The sequence below is a fragment of the Antennarius striatus genome, chromosome 10, assembly GCF_040054535.1.
Source record: "Antennarius striatus isolate MH-2024 chromosome 10, ASM4005453v1, whole genome shotgun sequence".
NCBI classification, from domain to species: Eukaryota; Metazoa; Chordata; class Actinopteri; order Lophiiformes; family Antennariidae; genus Antennarius; species Antennarius striatus.
The window spans coordinates 18,736,012-18,757,013 of NC_090785.1; the positions used below are offsets into that span (position 1 = coordinate 18,736,012).

At 43.1% G+C, this 21,002-nt stretch overlaps 4 protein-coding genes across 4 annotated transcripts; 2 read left to right on the forward strand and 2 right to left on the reverse strand.

Moving 5' to 3' along the window:
* The first annotated feature begins 489 nt into the window (after window positions 1–489).
* Window positions 490–11,734, forward strand: ints6l (integrator complex subunit 6 like). The gene is made up of 18 exons (XM_068326276.1): window positions 490–749; window positions 868–945; window positions 3,057–3,206; window positions 4,482–4,571; window positions 4,659–4,842; window positions 4,961–5,089; window positions 5,265–5,428; window positions 5,535–5,687; window positions 5,950–6,082; window positions 6,344–6,438; window positions 6,530–6,640; window positions 7,046–7,261; window positions 7,340–7,466; window positions 8,848–8,990; window positions 9,087–9,318; window positions 9,421–9,801; window positions 9,893–9,986; window positions 10,073–11,734. Exons 1-18 carry the CDS (start codon window positions 639–641, stop codon window positions 10,176–10,178), a joined length of 2,697 nt encoding a protein of 898 aa, XP_068182377.1. The 5' UTR covers window positions 490–638; the 3' UTR covers window positions 10,179–11,734.
* Window positions 11,735–12,398: 664 nt separating this feature from the next.
* On the reverse strand, window positions 12,399–14,949 carry mmgt1 (membrane magnesium transporter 1). Its single transcript, XM_068325934.1, has 4 exons — window positions 14,845–14,949; window positions 14,465–14,517; window positions 14,249–14,352; window positions 12,399–13,223 (listed from the first exon to the last, which is right to left on the reverse strand). Exons 1-4 carry the CDS (start codon window positions 14,921–14,923, stop codon window positions 13,067–13,069), a joined length of 393 nt encoding a protein of 130 aa, XP_068182035.1. The 5' UTR covers window positions 14,924–14,949; the 3' UTR covers window positions 12,399–13,066.
* A 255-nt stretch (window positions 14,950–15,204) lies between these two features.
* Window positions 15,205–17,215, forward strand: pfdn6 (prefoldin subunit 6). Its single transcript, XM_068325993.1, has 4 exons — window positions 15,205–15,361; window positions 15,591–15,661; window positions 15,750–15,874; window positions 16,947–17,215. Exons 1-4 carry the CDS (start codon window positions 15,298–15,300, stop codon window positions 17,065–17,067), a joined length of 381 nt encoding a protein of 126 aa, XP_068182094.1. The 5' UTR covers window positions 15,205–15,297; the 3' UTR covers window positions 17,068–17,215.
* A 2,752-nt stretch (window positions 17,216–19,967) lies between these two features.
* On the reverse strand, window positions 19,968–20,769 carry her5 (hairy-related 5). Its single transcript, XM_068324841.1, has 3 exons — window positions 20,722–20,769; window positions 20,543–20,638; window positions 19,968–20,456 (listed from the first exon to the last, which is right to left on the reverse strand). The coding sequence occupies exons 1-3, from the start codon at window positions 20,767–20,769 to the stop codon at window positions 19,968–19,970; spliced, it is 633 nt and encodes a 210-aa protein (XP_068180942.1).
* Between the last annotated feature and the right edge of the window lie 233 nt (window positions 20,770–21,002).

Here is a 21,002-nt window from a genome sequence, read left to right on the forward strand (position 1 = left end):
GAACACCGCAAGGGAGTGACCCCCGAGCAACAAAAACAGAGATAGTGGGATAATGCGTGGAAAGGGTGTGGATTGGGGGGAGGGGGTGTACGAATAGGAAACGAATAGCAAAGTATGTGAATACAATCCATATGCAGTTACAGCCATCAGCAGTCTGGCTGCAATCCAAGTGGAGGGGCTGTTTTATGATCCGCATCCTGTGTGTGTGTGTGTGTGTGTGTGTGTGTGTGTGTGTGTGTGTGTGTGTGTGTGTGTGTGTGTGTGTGTGTGTGTGTAATAGGCCATACTTTTAAACATCATAAACAAAACTAGAAGGGAAAGCGGATGCAAATCGTCTTCACCTCGTTATACAGTATTATCATAAAGGTGGGTGTGGTCAACGAAGTCAGGCTCAGCCAATCGCGTGTAGGCGTGGGGAAAGGGGCGTGTCGTACGGTTGGGAACAGAAGTTGAACAGCGCGAGCTAACCCAGAGCATTAAGGCAGCTAGGGACATAATAGAGGCAGCGGCCCTCTTGTGGAGGGGGGCTTATTATAACAAATATATATACACATGTGTGAACCGTTCTGCCGCACTATAGCTCATATATGGGTGACAGTTATTTTAGAAAAGCATAAAATCGCGGCTTTACATTTAAAATGCCTATTTTACTTTTCCTGCTAGACACGTCTGCCTCTATGAATCAGCGCACTTATTTGGGTACGACGTATCTGGACGTTGCTAAAGGCGCGGTTGAGGTCTTTATGAAGGTAAAGAATTATTTTACCCCGACTTTTTCAGCAAGTGTACACCTTTAGAGAGCATAGGGTTCCTTGAGCAAGACTGGTGGAAATTAATACATGTTGTTTTGGTTTTCTTTTTTGACAGCTGCGTGCTCGAGATCCGGCTAGTAGAGGCGACAGGTACATGCTAGTTACATTCGATGAGCCGCCGTACGGAGTGAAGGTAATTAGCCACTGATGTCATGTTCACACTCGACTACTCGAACGTATTTTTCTGTCAGAGACACTTTATTGTCCTTTTGGTTTGTAGTCAGTATCGGGTAGGATTTTTTTTCTGCTCCAAATATCCGCAGACCCGGAGAATCATAGCCTCCGACACGTCCAGCAGACATTTTGCTTTTGTGTTGAGAAAAGTCTCAGGCGTTGAGATGGAGGCGGAGAGATTTACGATCACCGATGATGTCAGTCTTTTTTTTGAAAGTGTAATAAATTCATTGGTCAACACGCCTGCCACTCACTTTGGACCCCTCCCACCCCATCATTCACGCACAGCCATTGGCCAAACCAGACTGAAAGTTGATGAACCCCCTTCATCACAGTTAGAATGCGGGTTCTGTAGAAGAAAATAAGAACAATTAATAATTGTTTATCCTTCCGCCGTTCCGAGCATCACGGGCCAGGAAATAGACCCGTTTTCAAGACACAACAGACAACCTGTGAAGCACTCCAATCATGTCAGTGGTTTCAAGTCTGCAAAACTGTCCACATTAATGTATTTTATGAGCTAGCCCACATTTCTCACTGAGGTTTTCATGCCCAATAAATGCAGCCCCTAGTGCTCATTATCCCCATAAGTCCATGATCTACTCCAGTATGTGGCGTAGATTTAGAAATACAGTATGTTGGTTTTAACTTAGAGTAAAAACAATATTCAACTCCTCCCAACACAATCTCTCTCAATCCCTTGTTATCAGTGCTGCAGGACCCATTGAGCAGTTTGCTTTCCTTATAAACTTTTGGATGATATATTTACTAGTTACAGCGTAGTTTAGTTTCAGTAATTAGATTTTTAAATGAGGGAATTCACATCAGTGTCAGATGATCAGGCTCTATATTTGATATGCTTTGAGTTAACTTTTCTGCAACTTTGTGGGTCATTTTTATTGTGTAATCCTGTTACTGCAGTGGTCTGTGTGTGTAATATTAGTCTCATGACAACATGTCACGGGTGGATCATGACAATCATGTCCCTTTCATATTTGTCTCAGTCATTGACCTTGATGTGCTGCAGGTCAGATTATTCATGCATCCAGATGAAACATTAATATGACATCATAGACAAATAATCCAGCTTCTTATTCTGTGCTGATATCTGAAGGGCTTTCCCCTCCTTGTTCACTCTGTCCTCACCTCCTCTTCCGCCTGCTTCCTCTGCCTCTGTTGCCTTCTGCTTTGTTATTTCTGCCTGCTGTGTGTGTTGAGGATGATGATCAGAAAGACAAGGGTACGCAGGATGGGTCTGCTGTGATCACGGAGATACAGATTAATAAATTGTTAATGTAGAGGGAGAGAAAGGAGGTTGTCACAGAAAAAATGGAGTGTGAATTATTGAACGCAAGCTAAGTCTTACATTTCTACTGAGCTGAGTCTGCATTATTGTTTATCTATCCACACCTCTTATAATTGCGTTTCCGTATTAAGTGTTGCTTTGAGATGCTGCTTGTATGTTCAATATTTACTGACTGTTCTTCACACAACACTTGAAATAAACTCATCTGGAGACACATGTTGATCAGGTTTGATCTGTTTTCCACCTGTCTGTGTTTCTATTGGTAGAGGAAGTGGTAAACTCTCAGCTCATCCATAGATTAAGTTTGGAGCTGCATCAGTAAAGTACACTTGTCCACTGGAGAGACATCCGGGGGCGTTTACACAGCCACACCATCTCTATGGGGCATCCCTGTCAGGAGAGCACAGGCTGCTATGAGACGTGTATTTTTGGATGTTTGTTATGAGTGAAATGAGACTCTTCATTAAACATCACCATCCAACTCAAAGGAGGATCTGCGTTTCAGCAACATTATCCTCTATTACCAGAGATTTATTTTCAGCATCGTGTGATGCTGCACAGAATCAGGTGATGGCTCAGATCGAAGCTGCTTTTATCAAAGGTGACAAGAATCAGGTCGTGGCTGTCAGTAAGCATCTCATATAGTTGTTGTTTTTTACAGCTGCCTAGTATGGGTGTCTGTTGGAATGAATTGACTTTGTTTTGTGACTGTCAGCCTTACGCTGTGACTCCAGGCCTCCCCTGCTGTCCCTGTTTGTCTGCAGGCCGGGTGGAAGGAGAATCATGCCACCTTCATGTGTGAGCTGAAGAACCTGCAGGCGTCTGGGCTGACGACTTTAGGCCACGCTCTACGCACAGCCTTCGACCTGCTTAACCTCAACCGCCTCGTCTCCGGCATCGACAACTATGGACAGGTATTTAAAGCTGGTGTCCTGCTCTGCATTAACCTCTGGCAGAGGTCACACCTGTTGTTATAGGAAGGAAGTGGTGACACAAAGATTTCAGTTATAGTATTTGAAAGGTTTAGCAGTGATTTCAATGAGAGCTGAAATTAACAGTTTTGAATTTTTAATTCATTATAGCGAGTGATTCTTGGTCAAATGAGAGTAATTTCCAGGCATTTTGTATTTCAGGAACTAATTCCCTGAAATAATTTTCAAGAAATTGAGACATATTAAGTAAAATTTTTAAGTTTAATTTAAAAGAAATAATTTTTAAAAAAGTAAAATAATTGATAAAATAATGAATAGATAAATCAAAAATGATGCCAAAATGCAATGTTATGTAAAGAATTTGAAGAATTTGCTGATAATGATTAATTCATTCACTTAAGATGAATGATTTCTTTTAACAACTCACTGGACACCTTTAATTATGTTGTTCTAATTAGACTGAAGTATAGAATGTTTAAAATCAGCTGCTTTCAAGCCCAGACAATGTCTAATAAAATGACAGAAGTGAAGAAACTTACGTACCCAAGAGAAAATCATGCTAAGGCTGCTTTTTAACTCTGTACAACATGAGTGTTTCACAACAGAGTAAATCAAGGCCTTCTTGATATTGGCAGCCCACGCAATCTACTGTATATAGACATTACCTGGATGAATGTAAGATTTGATGATAGTTGTGAAAAAGCTTTCAGATGGCGTTCATTTATTTAAATGGAAACTAAGAAGACACGACTGACTTCTGATTGCAGCTCGCTGTCTCTCAGTGCTGTCATCCGCTATTCTGCTTGGAGGCAGATGTAAATTCCTCCAGCGATGTTACGGGGTGTTTGCGTTGTTCCTGCCTGTTTGAATTAGACCAGCTGACTCCTACTGCACACACACTCTGTCCTGAACAAGGACACGCTGCAGATTACAGCTACCAGATTCTAACATTATAAAAGTATCCAGGCTGTGTGGTAGAGTTTAAGTCCAACAGAACTCCAAACTGTGTACCTGTACTCTAAACAGGATTTCTCTCTGAGACGCAGACCCCCAAACAAAGTTATTGTTCAGAAACAGAATGATCAGAAGTTATTGTCCCCCAACAACTTGTTCTTTTAGCGCGATGCAATGTAGATGCCTACGGCTCTGCCATCCCCATTATTATTATTGTTATTATTATTATTATTATTATTATTATTATTATTATTCAGAACAACCAGGGTCACTCTGTTCTGAACTGGTTTGTTTCTCTCTCAGGGTCGTAACCCCTTCTTCCTTGAGCCATCGGTGATCATCACCATCACTGATGGGAACAAGCTGACATACAGCTCCGGGGTGCCAGATGAGGTGAGAACACAGACACGTGCAGTCGTGCTGATGTGGTCTGTGTAGACTTTGTTCATTGTGGTTCTCTCCTGACTGCCCATCTTCCAGCTGCACTTGCCCCTGAACTCCCCCCTGGCGGGCAGCGAGCTGACCAAAGAGCCCTTCCGTTGGGACCAGCGTCTGTTTGCGTTGGTGCTGAGGCTGCCAGGAGCTGCCGCGCCAGACAACGAGCAGCTGGGCAGCGTCCCCACAGACGAGTCCTCCATCACACAGATGTGTGAAGTCACCGGAGGTCAGTACTGTAAATACATAAATATATCTGTACTGACATCTGTACTCCTTCTTATTTGTGGTTCCTAACCCTCATAATTGGTTCAGTCGTGTACGATAGTCGTGCCTCCTGTTTCCAGGGCGATCGTATTGTGTTCGGACACAGAGGATGCTGAACCAATGCCTCGAGTCTCTGGTCCAGAAGGTTCAGAGTGGTGTCGTGATTAATTTTGAGAAGACGGGCCCAGATCCACCTTCCATTGGGGAAGGTGAGTTTTTGGAAGGGATCCGCCTAGTGGGTAGAAATCCTGTTTTCAGAATAGTTTGCATTCGTAAATTCATGGTGTAAATGTTCAGCAGTGCTTCTCCCATTCATGGTTTGCATTGAATGTGGTTCATTCTGGATGGCGTTCTACCCGCTGAGGTACCTCTTTTCTTTTCCAGACAACCCCTTGGAGCCGAGTCGTCCTGTTTCATCCTTCAGCCAACAGCCGTGGCACAGCTGCCACAAACTCATCTACGTCAGACCAAATCCAAAGACGGGGGTTCCTGTGGGGCACTGGCCCATCCCGGAGTCCTTCTGGCCGGACCAGAACTCTCCTACTCTGGTGAGGAGAGGGAACGCCTGTCAGTCTGCAGGTCACCTCTGAATAAGTTTTGTTTGTTTTACGTCCTTCATGAATCTACCTTTCCTCCTCCTCTTCCTCCCCCCAGCCGCCCCGCTCTGCACACCCCGTGGTGCGTTTCTCTTGTGTCGACTGTGAGCCCATGGTTATCGACAAGCTCCCATTTGACAAGTACGAACTGGAGCCATCGCCACTCACCCAGTACATTTTGGAAAGAAAGTCTCCACACATGTGCTGGCAGGTATGTTAGATATTCACACACCCTTCAGAATTGTTTGCTTGTTTTTAGTGTCGCCTCTGTTGCCTCGGGGGCTTTTCTGAAAACCAGAAATAAAGAAGCTGCTTGTTTTGTTGAAAACACTTTCACATTTGTTTGTTGTTTTTTAGGGTGAATTAGTTATGATTTTCATTTCGTGTTTACTGGGCATTCATCTACAAAGGTTTCCTGAAGTTTAACTTTGAGACTCGGAAATGAAGGTGATATTGACTTTTTAATTTGGCAGGTGTTTGTCAGCAGCAGCGCAAAGCAAAACGACCTGGGGCAGCCGTTTGGCTACCTGAAAGCCAGCACCACGCTCACCTGTGTCAACCTGTTTGTCATGCCTTACAACTACCCCGTTGTTCTACCCCTGCTTGGTGAGACATGCACAACTCACGGGGTTGTCAGTCTGAGCTGATGCCAAAGTTATCTTTCCTGTGGTTTGTCCCCACAGCTGTCACAAGACGTGAACATAATCATAAGTAATATGAATATTTACAGCAATTTAAATAAGAGGTGATCTTATAATACAACCTGGATGATGATGATGATGATGATGATGATGATGATGATGATGATGATGATGAGCAGGCAGAGGAGATGCAGATAGTTCAGTGATTCCTTTTCTTCTCTTTCAGATGATTTATTTAAAGTGCACAAACTCAAACCAAACCTGAAGTGGCGGCAGGCCTTTGAGATGTACCTGAAGACAATGCCTCCATACTTCCTCATGGTAAACCAACACTTTGTCTCACCTGGATTTATGTTGGGTTTTTTTGCCACATAACTGAGGTCATCTGTTTCTGCTTGTTTTCTCCTGACAGCCCTTAAAGAAGGCACTGAGGATGATGGGAGCGCCTAACCTCATTGCTGACACCCTGGACTGTGGCCTGAGCTACAGCGTTATCTCCTACCTGAAGAAGCTCAGCCAGCAGGTAAAGGTTTCCATGGAAACTCCAAAATACACAAGACAGCAACTCAAACAATGAAGCTTAGAGTTTTAAAATGGTTCCGGTGGCGCTAGAAAAGTTTAGTCAGTCAGATGAGGAACTGACAAACTATATTTGTATAAATCTGTGGGTCTTTGCTTTAAAGACAAAAGTAATATAAAATCATCCCCATGAAGAAAACACATTTCGTGTGGTCAAGAAGTCGTAGAAGATGGATTATACTTATATGTATAACACATGTATGAAACAATAAATCATTTGTAAAAGGGCTCAGAGGAGTTACAGCAGTAGGATGAATGGTTTGGTGGGTCTATACGCTCCATCTTTTTGACGCATGCAGACCAGACGGTTGTAAAATGCTGCATTTCTCTCGCTGTTTTCCACATGAAGGCAAAGATGGAATCAGATCGTCTGATCGTGTCTGTGGGGAAGAAGGCTCCCCAGGAAACCGGTATAAAGGTGAAGAACCACTCCAGCTTGCTCTCTCTAGCCCACCGGCGGGACTTCAAGGAGCTGCTGCAGGGGATCACTGGGGAGGGGCCCCTTCGCCTGGCGGACATCAATCTGAAAGAGTTTGCTGGTTTCCAGATCGCCCTGCTCACCAAGGTAGTTTAAGACAGAACATTAAAGAAAAGCTGAACAGCTGAATGGTGTCCTTTCTTTGACACAATGATGTGTCCACAGGAAGTAAAACCTCAAGCTTATAGAAATGCCTACGACATCCCGCGACGGAACCTTCTCGACCAACTCACCCGGATGCGCTCCAATTTACTACGGACCTCACAAAAACTGATCCGAGGTCAAGACGAAGGTATGAGATCCTTCAGTTTGTAGTGCAATAATAAATCAAAAATTGTACAGGGATATACAAAAAGACAAAAGTAATGAAGTTCAGATGAACTTTTAGTTGAGATAAACCATCAGATGAGTCTAGAATTAAAAAGTGTTAAACTTGCATTCATAAAACTGGCAAAAGTAAAAACTGGTAAAGTAAAATTTTGTTTTATGTGACAGGCTGAGGCCAAAGAGACACAACATGAAACCTGGTCCCTACAGTTTTATGTAGTCTGGATGTTGTCTTGTAACGACACACCACCACCTGAAGAACGACACTCAAATGCACCAAACAAAACACTAAAAAGAAGACAATGAGAGAGGGAAGAGTCACAGACGTGCCACACGCCTCCAGTGGGTCACGAGCTACGACTCAGGGGGATAGCGTCTCTGAGTTTTAGTAAATTTTATTCAGAGTAAATTAGCCTCATTATCTATGGGTAATAACTACCTCATCATAAAGAGCCTGTGTCATCCAACACCACAGCTTTAGGCTCCCTGAGCCAGAAACTGAATGTCATAAAGGCTCCTTTTTTGGCTCACATCAGGCTCTGCTGCAACAAAGTTAGTCCACTTTATAGTTTTCATAGATTGGATCCAAAGATTTAAATTAACGCCAGACTGAGTTTAATGTCCAGGAGTCCACATTTATTAGAAACAGATTGACTTTTTCATATGTGGCAGAATATTTTTTTGGGTCTCTATTTGTTGGCCTTCAGCCTTTTAACAGCAACGGCTGTAATTGCAGGTTGAGCTGTTTGCTGTAGAGTTTGTTCCACACAAAGAGAAACACACACTTGCAGCATAAAAAGGTGGTCCACCAGCAAAATAACAACACCGTAAATTACAATTATACAGCGTCAATAACAAAAAAATCTCTTCAGCTGTTAAAGTTTCCTGCTCAGTTTCCAGACCTTAATCCTGCAGCAGTGACTGTGTTTGTTTCCCTCCTTCCTCCTGCTGCCTGTTCTGGACTCACCCCCTCATCTTCCCCGTAGCTCAGGAAAACAAACGTGAACTGAGAGGCTGCAGACTTTATTCATGCATTTTGTACATTAAGGGCTCATTCTTTTCTTACCGCTCCTCTGGGTCCACAAACTCACTGCAGGGAAAAACAGACTTTCAAAGGTCAGCATTCATCTGTACCTCAGTAGTCAGGAACTAATCAGATTCAGTGGTTGCTGTTGCTCGCTGATCAGCACACAAACGCTGTCCTGTCTTTTAGAAGTGGTACTGCTGCGCCTAAACACAACTATAGGAAAATATTTAAAACAAAATGTAGAGCGAACACAACGCAGAATCTATCAAATAGTGACATCGTGTTTATTGTCTGTGACAGTATTTGTTGTGTTTGTCAGACTATCTTCACAGCATCCCTGTGGCTCAGATGGGAAATTATCAAGAGTACCTCAAAATGATGCCGTCTCCCCTGAGAGAGATCGACCCGGACCAGCCTAAACGCCTGCACACGTTTGGGAACCCGTTCAAGCAGGATAAGAAGGTAGAGACGCATCAACACAAACCATTGTTGGTGTGTTGGACCACACAGAACGCGGCGGCTCCATCCATTCTCTGTACTGTCATGTGTTTGAACCAGGGGATGATGATCGACGAGGCAGACGAGTTCGTCGCGGGCCCTCAGAATAAGAAAAGAGGAAATTCCGGTGATCCAAACTCGGGTACGACGATGAAGAGAAGACGTAGTATGTCCCCGTTGCTGAGGCGACCACAGACCCCACCGGCGAGCACCAACCATGTGATGGTGGGAAAGAGCCCAGGAGGCGTTCAAGGACAGCAGAACCTCCTGAAATCCGTCCCACAGCACAAAGGTTAGATTATTTAGCCGTATCTTAACATAACTGTTAAAATAACTTAAAGGAACTGATTGGGGAACATGCACAGAAGGAAACTGACTTCATCGTTTCACACAGGAGTAGACGGCAACAGCATGATGGTAGCTGAGAGTAACGGTGACGGGATTCTCAGGCCTGAGTCGGATGACATGTGGCCGTCTGAGCTGGACTCTGTCGCAGGAAACCCGTCCTTACTGGGCTTAGAGGAGAAGCTGGGGCTGGGGGCAGCTGATCGGGGAGACGACTTCAGCCCGACGGAGGACAGACTGATGGAGGACCTCCTGGACGAGCAGATAGAGGAGGACAAACACAACTGCAAGCGACTGAGTCCACAGAACCAGCTGGATGACTCTGAAGGCGTCCCCGCGGTGCTGGAACCCATCTTCATCGCCCCGCTCGACGGCAGCCAGGCTGAGCTGAAGAGCTGCGTCATCAAGGAGGTCCGCAAACCGGGGCAGAGTGAGTACGAGTCCTCGGGGCGCCCCACGGCATTCCAGCGTGTGTGTACCTGCTGAAGGAAGGGTTTCATCTCTGCCCGTGTTTCCCCCAGACTACCAGGCCATATTCAGACTGCTGCAGCAGGTGAAGGGGTCGGTCAACGTTCAGAAGTACTTCATCCAGATCGCCATCAAAGAGGCTGTCAGGTGAGAACCAATGAAAACTCATCCTCTGCAGTGAAAGCAGGGAGCAGGTTTTTTTTAGTCTTCCATCTCCTTCACCTCTCTGACAGGTTCAAGAAGCGGGTGCTGATCCAGAGGTTGGAGGTGGCCCTCACCGAGGTGGAGGAGAAGCACTCCCCACCGTTAGCGTTTCCCACGGTGTCCCACAGTTCATGATGACGACGGCTGGACTTCACCAGACATACATCCTGTAGGATTCACCACCAGAGGACTCATCCTCGTTTACAGCAGGGGGGGATACTGCACTGATAGGAAACACTCCCACTGCCCCTGATCTGTTACACCACACCCTGTCAGAGGAGGAAGTAGAGGAGGAAGAGGAGGAGGAGGGTTCAACTGGAGGAAGGGCCTTCAGGACAAATTCACTCTGGATTAGTGGAGAGACTTGAAATATAATCCTCTTTATATTGACAGATGCCTTAAACATCCACATGGCTTTTGTCTGTATCGGCACAGTTATTTGGTTCACATACACACACACACACACACACACACACACACACGTAATACACAGACAGATGATTCATTCCGTGTCATTATTCTTCAATTTTCCTTCAGCTGGTCTGAAAACTGTAAGACTGACTGTTAGTAATAAACGCTCCACCTTCACACCAGTTTATAGTGAACAGTGAACAGCTGCTCACCCACATCCACTCTGGTTCTACTGATCATGTCTTCGTAAACGATCACTGATGCTTATCTTTACCGAACTGATGCCATTAGCTTCTATTTTCAAAGCTGTTCATGCTGTTTGCCGTTGCATTAGAGGATGAACATTATGCATTTTATACATGAGCAATCACGTAATTTTATATTACAGTCGTTAAAAAAAAAATTGTAATATGCTGCCAATGTTTCTTAAATTCAATTCAAAGGTCATGAACGATAAAACTTTAACCATGTTAAAATGTCTATTTTTGACTAAATCAGTCAAAATAAATGAAGGTACTACATCACATTGATGCAAATATACCATTATAAATATATGTGTGTGTGTGTATTAAAGGAGAAGGTACCTCAGTGTAAATGATGTGTGTATTGTCATGTCAGTGAACCCCAGATAGTTGCCGTAGTGATCGAGTCCAGATCAAGTCAGTCACATGTTTTTCAACCCAGTTAACTGGTTAGTTGTTGTCACTGGGCCGGTGTTTCACTAATCTGACTTTGTGTATTAATAATATGATCTAAAAGTATAAAGATGTTTGGATTGGAAATCGACTCATCATGAAACGTCTTCCACAAGACAGTTGTGTTTACTGATTTATTGACGAGCGTCATTCAGCCGTTTCCTGTCATTACAGCAATACAAGTCCTGAGAATGCAGCCATCAGATTTATTCCTTAGACCCAGAGTCCCGTAGTTCTTCCTCTACAAACACTCAATTCATTCTCAGAATCAACTTAATTCTGAAGAATGTCTACGTCTGTCCGGCTGAGACAACGATTAGCAGTTGTTGAACTCTTATCAGCTGGTTCTCTGCACTCTGCTGCTGTTACATGAACCCATGTGAGCACTCCCTTGTTTTCCATGTTTTTATGACGGATGTACACTACTTTCTAATGTTCATAAGGAATAGAGATTATTTTTGTCAATTTGTTTATTTCAGAGTACAAAAGATATTTTGAATTCTTTAAAACCAATTTTGTATGCTGTTAAATACAAATATGAAATAGAAAGTTTTATTAACTTACTCCTTTTTAAATAAATCAAAAATAAACATTTCGTTGTGTGGTGTATTTTGTGTCTGCATGAAAGTGATGTTACAAAACCTCAACACGTGCACAAGTGTTGTTTCCTGTCTTTTCAGGACAGTTATTGAATTTTTATGTTGATAAAGAAGAAAGTTTGCTATATAACGTAAATCGTGTCAGATCTGTTTGTCATCCTGAACTTTATCTTGGTACATTCAGTGAGTTGCTCACCCACAGGATGTAAAACATCTAACCAGAAAAAGTCGGTTGATAATGTCAGTTTTAAGACATTCAGTAAATCCATGGTGATCAATACATTCAGCAGAAATCGTCTGAATTAGTTTCATTTATGATTAGTCTCTATTAAGTTTCAATGCCACAGCAACAGTAGCTAAACCTGAACATGCAGGTTAAAGCTTCTGCTGCCCCCTATAGGCCGATATGAGAACTTCATCTGCTGGAAATCTGAAGCAGCGCAGCAGTGACGTCACACAGGTAGGTCTCATCGGGTAAACCTCATTTTTATGACAACTATAAGACTTTCGTCTCCCACAAAGGGCTGAGAAGGACTGAGAGGACTATCAGTACGCCTACATTCACACCAGGGATCTGGTCCCTCTTGCTAAAAGCAGTATTCTAGAGTCTGAACATAGGATTAAAAAAAATACATGCAGACACCTTGTAAAATCAATATGCATTTTATTAAATTAAAAACTTTACGAATCTTAACAAAATGTCAAATGAAGGAAAAATAAACTTCACCCAAACTAATGTACCATTTCTTCCCGTTTCAACTTGTGTTCACAGTATCTGAACGGCTGCCTTGTGATTTCTGTTCTCACATCTCTCCTTCCATTGACTTCATGTCATGCAAAACTCTTTAGTTCATACAAGATGTAGAAATTAACTTCTGTGCTTCTGGGAAATCATAAAAACAAGAAGTCCTAAATTCATGAATGAAAATGTGTTTCAGCTGACAGAATCTTGACCCGATAGCTGCTGAAGACTGACGTGTTGAAGTGAAACTAATCCATTAGACTTCATTATGTCCCTCATATAAAAGACACGGATGGGAGTATCTCAAACCATTTCAGAAAGGGCAAGAAAAATGTGGATGTGTATCTTAAGACTCTGAATCTGTTACATGATCTATATACAAACAAATTTGCTTGAAATATTGAAGGGTTGGCACAGTCAGTGTTGAATATGGTGGAACCCACTTCTAAGGAGATGCCTTAATGGACAGCATATTAGTTTATTTACAAATACAAAGTAGAGGAAGATGAATTCTCACTTTGTCCCCTCCGTCTAACAGAAACATATCTGATTATGTTACAGGCAGGGAGACCAGTCTCAGTGCAAATGCTCCAGTTTGCGTAGCCTTATGGGATTGGGAAGAGCTTGCTGGTTGTATGCAGAGGAAGGTTCCTCCTCTGGGGAGTGGAATAGCACACGACCACGGTGGTTGAAGAGGTAAAAGGATGGGTGGTTCCTCAGTGTATCAAACGTTCTGGAAAAACAAGGATAAAGACATACTGTAGCTGACATTTCACATTCTCAACATAGTCCTGAAGAAAGTGACTGCTTTCACACAGTGACATCTCACACATACGGTTTGGAACAATGAGAATTAATTCTACAAGACAGGTGCTAGTGGTTTTTTTAATTGTCACTTACTTGACGCTTAACAAATGTATAAAATAAAAATACGTTAGAATAATCTAATTCCCAGTGCCAGGATCATGTTGTAATAACCTGCTGTGTTTGGGGCACTTGAAACACAGAATCTGTTAATAATCAGGAGCTATAAAAATATATATAAACCAATGTTCAGATTGAGCATGAGCACAATATTTTAGATACTATATATCCAGCATCAAGGACCTTTTTTTAATTACCTGATAAACAATTTTCTTGTTTTACAAGATTACAAACTGAATTTTGTCAATTGCAATCATTCTCCCCAAATCCTGGGAATTTTAGTATTTCTGCTGATATTGTGATAAAGGTTCACTTTTTCATTCTAATTTCTACACAATGTGTTTGAGTCAATCTATTGTGTCTCATGCTGAACAGACAGATGTACGAGTCTTCCGTGGAAATCGTGCCATCATCTCTCGTCATTATGCAGCTATTCATCTTATACTGCACACACTGGTAAGCAGCTGCTAAATCGTTCTTTTCCCTGAATCTGAATGTTGCTCATGAACTCTACAGTTAAACCATGCATGTGTAATATTTGTAGATTTCCTATTGTTATACTGTTGTTAGAATAAGTTATTTAATACTCTATAACATTATCGATCTTTTATGGCTCATGTTTGGTTCAATATACTTGTTAAAGATGTCCACGGTGTGTAAGATAACAGGAGGCAAGGCATTTGGTTCTCATGATACTCTGGCCACAAAAGCAACTCTGGGGGAGTTGCTTTTATGTACTGTTAGAATACAGATGATTTATGACATTACTTCCAACGTGGCTGAAGAGAAAATAATTATCAATAGAGTAAGAGTGAGCAGAATAACCCAGCTTACTTATTTTTGAGCTCAGAGGAGGCGTCCATGTCTCTGAACTCCCCTGCAATGTGCACAATGCCGTAACAGGTCATCACAAACGATAACAGGGTCTGTAAAACAATCTGAAAAATAAAGCCAAACACCAATGGTGAGAATAATATTAGCAGGTCTTAGGGGGTTGTTGTCAAAATAATGAACATTAAAAATGACAGTAATGTCCTGAATGTTACTCACATCAATTGGTAGCGTCTCGTTTTCCTTCTCTGTGAGCCGCATATATGACCGATCTGGAAGGAGAAATTCGTTTTAGCAACTCGTTTTCAAACAACTGAATATGAATTCCCTGTGTGTTGTGGAGTTGAAGTCAGCTAAGCTGCAAAAATGCACGAATCTGCATTTGACCATCTTTAAAACGCATTCCATTCAACGCAACATTTAAACCTACGAATGAGTCTGAAAGGGCGAAGCTAAGCTAGCTCCTGGTTAGCATGATGCTAGCCAGAAAGGCAAGGCCCAACTCCGTGTATTACTAACCTACTTCGTGATAAACACATTATGTTGAGATTAAAAAAACAGTGAAGGGTGTTTTTGTCAGTCCCCGAAATTACACTCACGCTGTGCCGCCGAAAACGCCGCATGGGCTAAAGCAAAAAGTCCTACGCCGACAACTCCTTTCCAGAACGACGACGCCATCTTGAATCAGAGACATTAGTTCGTTGAGTGTCGTAAAGCGATGTCGTAAAAACACGACACATAGAGGCAGAACACGGCCATCGATTAAAAAATAACAGACATATAAATGCACCTGTACTATATATTTACACGTGTACAGAATACATGCAGCAAGTAAATTTCAAACCAATTTGAAATACCCATACTGTTTGGAGTATTAACGCTTACTTTCATTCGTGTTTCCTGAATGAATGACTTGGGCTCTTATTTTGAAAGGATCATAGAAAATCCGTTGCGAAGCTTCCGTTTCCTGTAAGCTAACGCAGAGCCTTCATGTCAGAAGTATATTTAGCATCTTATTTTGGTCTACAACGCTACATTGATAAGACACCAACATGGCAGACGGCGTTCAAAAGAAACTGAAAGCAGAATTAGACAAATATACACAGATTCAAAAAGGTACGTGTCCACTATCAGCGTTGTTCTCCGTAGAGCTAGTGTGCTCTACTGTAGTGAGGAGCTAACTAACCATGCTAGGACCTGGTTGATCTAGGAGAGCTAGCCATAGGCTAAATTAATGTTTTATAATTCATATATGCTATTAGAGTGATTTTTTATTTTTATTTTTATAAGTCAGACAGATTGTAAATTTATTATTACCTCTACTGACTAATGAATGTCTGTTTAGATATTAGCAAAAGCATGTCAGCCAGACAGAAGCTGGAGACGCAGCTGACGGAGAACAGCATCGTCAAAGAGGTAACCAACACTTTCCTTTCCTTTTATAAGGCGTGGTTAGCTTGTTTAAGAGTGTTTTTTGTTAAATATGTTATATCTGTCTTCACAGGAGTTGGATCTGCTGGATAACTCAAACACAGTTTATAAACTCATCGGCCCAGTATTAGTGAAACAAGACCTGGATGAGGCTAAAGTGACTGTCACAAAGAGGCTGGAGTACATCAACGGAGAGATGTGAGTCACTGAAGCTGTGTTTATTTACAATTACCTATATATCAGGTCTGTGGATGGGCTAGGGAACTCCTGGAAGTTGAGGTGTTTTTCATGGAGCCACTCCTTGTTGCCCTGGCTCTGTGTTTTGGGTCGATGCCAGCCCCGACCCATCTTCAGTGCTCTTACTGAGGGAAGGAGGATGTTGGGATCCACGGCCCCATCCGTTCTCCCATCCACTAGGTGCAGTCATCCAGTCCTCACAGAAAAGCACCACCAAAGATGTTTTCCCCTCCTTGGGGTTCTAGGTCATTCTTGCTCCTCTAGACATAATGACTTTATACCAGAAGGTTCTATTGTGGTCTCACCTGACCACATGACCTCTCATTCCTCTGGATTATCCCACTGAAGATGGGCCTGAACATGTGCTGGTCTGAGCAGGGGGACCTGGCGTACGCTGCAGGGTTTACCCCACAACGCCACCTTTCAGACCGTCCTCCCAGCTCTCTTCAGGTGGATCAACCAGGTCCATTTGAAGTGTAGCTAGGATGAAAATTTCCGACCTCTCCATTCCTCATAAGTGGGAAAACTTACAAAATCAGAGGTGTATCAAGCACTTTATTTCCCCCGCCTTCATCAGCTGTGAAAAGTGTGTCCTAAATATCCCGCACATGCGGTCTGTAGTCTTTAAAAGCAGCAGGACAGTGATGGCATCTGATGACAGCATTTATAAAAGGGTCATTTTGGTTTTTGGAGTATGATTCAGCCGTGCTGTCATACTCACATGTAGAGTTTTGTAGGATGAAGAATAATGGAGCTTTCCTGCTGGCGCTTGTTCTGTCCCTGAGGTTACAGGAGCACACAGCTCTTATTTGTGGAGACAGTATGCAAAGTAAGCACCTTAACGGACTTCAGGACCAACAGGATGGGACCTCACATGTGTAGTTTTAGGTGTTTTTCATTTGTGATGTAATCAGAATCGATCATTTCATTCTCATTTTCACCAATGGATTTTTTGAAACCTGAATGTGGTCAAATGCGTTTCATGGTGGCGTTCTTGATTAAATTATTCTTTTTCTCCCCCCTTTTATGACAGACAAAGGTACGACACGCTGCTGAATGACATGGACAAGAAGGGCCAGCATCAACGAGAAGTCTTGTCCAGTTTGCAGCAGGAGTACCAGAGAGCTCAGGGCCTCCCCGTGGGTAAAGTCTGACCAGAGATCCAGCTGCAGCGGACACACCCGCATCACCAGTGAACGCGAACCCCAGGCAGTAACTCAACTCTGCTTGTGTCTTGGGGTTCATTTGCAGCATTATTCCTGTAACTTGCCTGTTGTTCCTAATAAACATGTTTTTCATATATGGGACGTTTTTGTTTCTGGTCTGATTGCGGGGGCAGGCTGGAGGCTGCTGGAACAGATGTTGTCCAGTCACTGACATCCCAAACGGCCAGCGGTGAAGAAAAGCCCAGCAGTGTGGCTTTGTTCTCAGTGAAGGTCCCGGTGTGACCCACCAGCGGAGGGTTTAGGCAGTATGAATAATCAAACCCAGATTACTGAAGGCTCTGAACCCCAAAACCATCTGAACTGGAAGCCTTAAGCTTTTCTGATTGATCAGATAATAGGTGTTTGTGTCATGTAGGATCACTGTGGTGTTTTAATTTGTATTTTTTTACTAACACCAAGAAAATTCATGAGAACCAATATTTAATAAATGAAAATTCACGTTTAACAGGTTTATTCACTCATCCTGTGACAACATGAATGACTGACACGTTTCATTCCACAGAATGAATCCAAGTTCGCGTGTCACGCCCATCACTCCAGACACGCGGGATAATAACACTGCACACGTGCCTGCCCCCCCCCCCCCCCCCATGGCGCGCAGATTGCGCCAAACGCGTTCACAGCTGAGGTGTGACGTCATTACAGCTGTTTCCATAGAGCGTGGCTGCTGGAGCGTCTGGAGTGGGTCGATCCGGATCCTCTGATGGAACATCTGCATCAGGACACAGGGAATACAATCATCTTATAGAAAACATCCTGGTTCGTTTCGATCACTGTGTCATGTTTGATCGATCACTGATTGGTTACTTCCTGTTTATGAAGCTGGCGCTGATGTGACGAAACTAACAGGTCCAGAAATAAGAGCTGATTTAAATATTCAGCAGCAACCCGAACAAAAGTCTTCCTATTTCAATTGATTTATAATTATCTGGGATTGATCTTCTTTTCTGTTTGTATTTAAATAAACAGTCTCTCCGACTTTTGGATCAATCCAATTGTTTAATTTAGACTAATCCTCATTTTGATCTCAGATTAAACCTTAAACTAATTCTTTTCCTCTCTCTTTGATTTACTTATTCCCGTGGGGTTTTTCTCCAGGGATGTTTGAACAAGAGAGCATCCTGCTGAGATCCTCAGTGGACCGACACCTGCTGGACTGGAGGACGTCTTCAGACCATCAGAAGAAATTCACCCACTGGACCGCCGAACAGGATTTTAATGGAAAAATATTCTCATTAAATCTTCACACATCCAGTAAGAAATGCGCTTCATCAGGCCTTTTCCTTCCCTGATCAATCCTCTGATAGTAAATCAATTACTTAATTCAGATTACAATCATCTACCGAACAAAACGCCTGACTATGATGAGGATGGAGCCTGACTATTTTTTAAAAAATTCGGGATGAAACTTGATTTTCTGCAAAACAGATGATATGGATGAACCTTTATTTATCCCGAGGAGAAATTATTTAAACTATTAACAATTAACCAAACAATCGACCAAAAAAGAAATAATCTGGATTGTTGACGGAATTTCCCTCGCGATTAATACATTTAATAAATTAAATTCTTTCTTGGTTTTAAACACATAAGAAACAATGGAGTGATTTTAAACTTCCTATCTATCTACGATAGGAAGTTTATGTCTTATGTTCCGTGTTGAGTGAGGAACTTCTGTTCAGTCATTGGTTAGTTTAATTTACAGTATTTATATTTTGTTTATAGGTTCGTTTATTTTTATACTATTATCTGTTATTGAATGTGAATTCATTTTTGCGTGAATCTCTTTTATTTTGCGTGCTTTTAAAAATCAAAAATCCATCTACCTATCATGTAAATTTGTTATTCTGAGAAGTCTCTTTAAATATTTCTCAACATTCTGCGCATTTGAAAAACAACTTTTCCCGGATAAGTGACTTTCAGTCAGGAGCACTTTATTTCACATCAACAATTTTTACGAGTTCGTTTTTGAAATGAAACACACACACACACACGTTTCATTCTACATTTTATTTGAACTGTTTTTTGCTTTTATTTTTAGAGTTACTTTGACCATTTAACCTCCTAACACACCCTGACTCCTGATCAGATCGCACTCCAAGTCAGGGTAGGGGTTTCTCTCATCAGTGGGGGGTGGACTCCTTTCATGCTTTTACAGATATGCATATTGGGCCATCAACATGTCACCCCGTTGGTCCCATCCAGTCTGGAACCCCCCCCCCCCCCCCATGATGTCTTACTGGGGGGAAGGGGGGGCACTACTGTTACATAAACCGGTTTCGACTCTGAAACCGGGTCCTTCCATCGGCTGCTGCCACACCGAGTGTTCTGATTCCATCCAGTGTGATAATGAGCATCTGCATTTGAAAACACAACAGCCGACCCCCCACTCCTGTTCAGCAGCCCTATCACTGATAACGTACGTGTGAAACCCGCGCTTTAGAGACGCGCATTCACAACAAATTGGCTTCTGTAGAAGTGAAATGATCAGGAATCAGATAAGGGAGAGGTTCCTTTATTTGGATTCAACAAGCACAGCAGACATCATTACCGTGTCCCAAATAGACTAAAAAGAGCCCTCAGATCAAAGAATTATAAAAATCTAAACTTGATCAAGCAAAAAATGTTTTACACAATAAAGGAAATTATCAGTTTAAAGTAAATTAAAGCCAAACAAAGCAAAGGAACAAGAAGAAATAGAAAAACGCAAAAATAATGGTGGGGGGATTGCCCCCTGTATAAACCAGAAAAAAAACAGAAAAATTAATAAAATAGATTTTTTTTTTTCAGTCCTTCATTCATAGTATAGCCAAAACGTAAAAGCCCCGTCACTGCGGCCACGGCCTCCAGGGATCACTGAGGGGCATGGGGGCGGCAGATGTAGGTGAGAACATCCTGTGGGGGTCGTAGTGGTGACGCTGCACCTGGGTCAGGTATGAATGGCCGATCCCGTCATGTGAGATCAGGCCTGGAGGAGAAGCAGCGACACAACCCCCCACAGCAGCCGGGATCAGCGCCCTGCGGACGGACACAGGGGGCGACGAGTGGGCCTTGGGCTCCGGAGGAGAGGCCTGGCCCGCATCCCCACCGGCTTCCATCAGTTCCTGGCTCTTGGTGGCGATGAATTGGCTGACCCTCAGCATGCACGACTTCATGCCTTCCCGGTAGCTGTCCTCGGCCACGCGTAACGGTCTCTGCTCCGTGGGCTGGGCTTTCTTCACGGCGCGCTGACCTTTCCCCACATCCTTTTCTGTCTTGAGGAATTCGACAACGCTCTCCAGAATCTCTGCCTTCCCCACTTTTGGGTTCTTCATGTTCTGAGTGAAGAAATAAATGTGTTTTATTATGTTTGTTTACTTGAATCACGCGTGAAATGCGTGATGCGCGGGGTTTTTCTTTTTACCTCATCTTGGGTGTTGTCCACCATCAGGAGTCGTAACTTCTCCAGACTGTCGTTGATCCGATCTCGTCTGCGTTTCTCCATCTGGGGTTTGGATACCTATAAAAGATCACAACACAAAAAACATATTACTAGATGGTGACCGTGGAAACTTTTCACGGGGATCACTGCAGCAGGATCACCTTTCTCACGCCTCGCTCTTCGCGGGACTCAGAAGGTAAAGTCTTCATTGTAAGAAGTTGCTGGAGGGGGATTGGGATTAGAATGAATGCCAAATTAAAATGGAACAGCTGCGTCCTCATTGCAATTTGTTACCTCGCCCACGGATAGCCCCGCCCACATGGGACACGCCCCCCGGTCCCTCAGCAGCGCGCGGCCTTGACGGAGGGGATAAAAGCGAGCGGATGAGCTCAGGACGCGCAGTGCGTCCGGACGTGTTCCCTGACGACAGGAACACCTCATG

Bases quoted from the DNA above. Each gene is read 5' to 3' on its own strand.
- ints6l (XM_068326276.1), top strand. From the start codon at position 639: ATGCCTATTTTACTTTTCCTGCTAGACACGTCTGCCTCTATGAATCAG. The intron at 6,439-6,529 runs GTAAACCAACAC...TTCTCCTGACAG, and splicing joins TGCCTCCATACTTCCTCATG to CCCTTAAAGAAGGCACTGAG. The intron at 7,467-8,847 runs GTATGAGATCCT...TGTGTTTGTCAG, and splicing joins GATCCGAGGTCAAGACGAAG to ACTATCTTCACAGCATCCCT.
- mmgt1 (XM_068325934.1), bottom strand. From the start codon at position 14,923: ATGGCGTCGTCGTTCTGGAAAGGAGTTGTCGGCGTAGGACTTTTTGCT. The intron at 14,518-14,844 runs GTGAGTGTAATT...TTCTCCTTCCAG, and splicing joins GGCGTTTTCGGCGGCACAGC to ATCGGTCATATATGCGGCTC. The intron at 13,224-14,248 runs GTAAGCTGGGTT...TTGTTTTTCCAG, and splicing joins TCCTCTGAGCTCAAAAATAA to AACGTTTGATACACTGAGGA.
- pfdn6 (XM_068325993.1), top strand. From the start codon at position 15,298: ATGGCAGACGGCGTTCAAAAGAAACTGAAAGCAGAATTAGACAAATAT. The intron at 15,362-15,590 runs GTACGTGTCCAC...ATGTCTGTTTAG, and splicing joins ATATACACAGATTCAAAAAG to ATATTAGCAAAAGCATGTCA. The intron at 15,875-16,946 runs GTGAGTCACTGA...CTTTTATGACAG, and splicing joins GAGTACATCAACGGAGAGAT to ACAAAGGTACGACACGCTGC.
- her5 (XM_068324841.1), bottom strand. From the start codon at position 20,769: ATGAAGACTTTACCTTCTGAGTCCCGCGAAGAGCGAGGCGTGAGAAAG. The intron at 20,639-20,721 runs GTGATCCTGCTG...GATCTTTTATAG, and splicing joins AAGAGCGAGGCGTGAGAAAG to GTATCCAAACCCCAGATGGA. The intron at 20,457-20,542 runs GTAAAAAGAAAA...TTCTTCACTCAG, and splicing joins TGGACAACACCCAAGATGAG to AACATGAAGAACCCAAAAGT.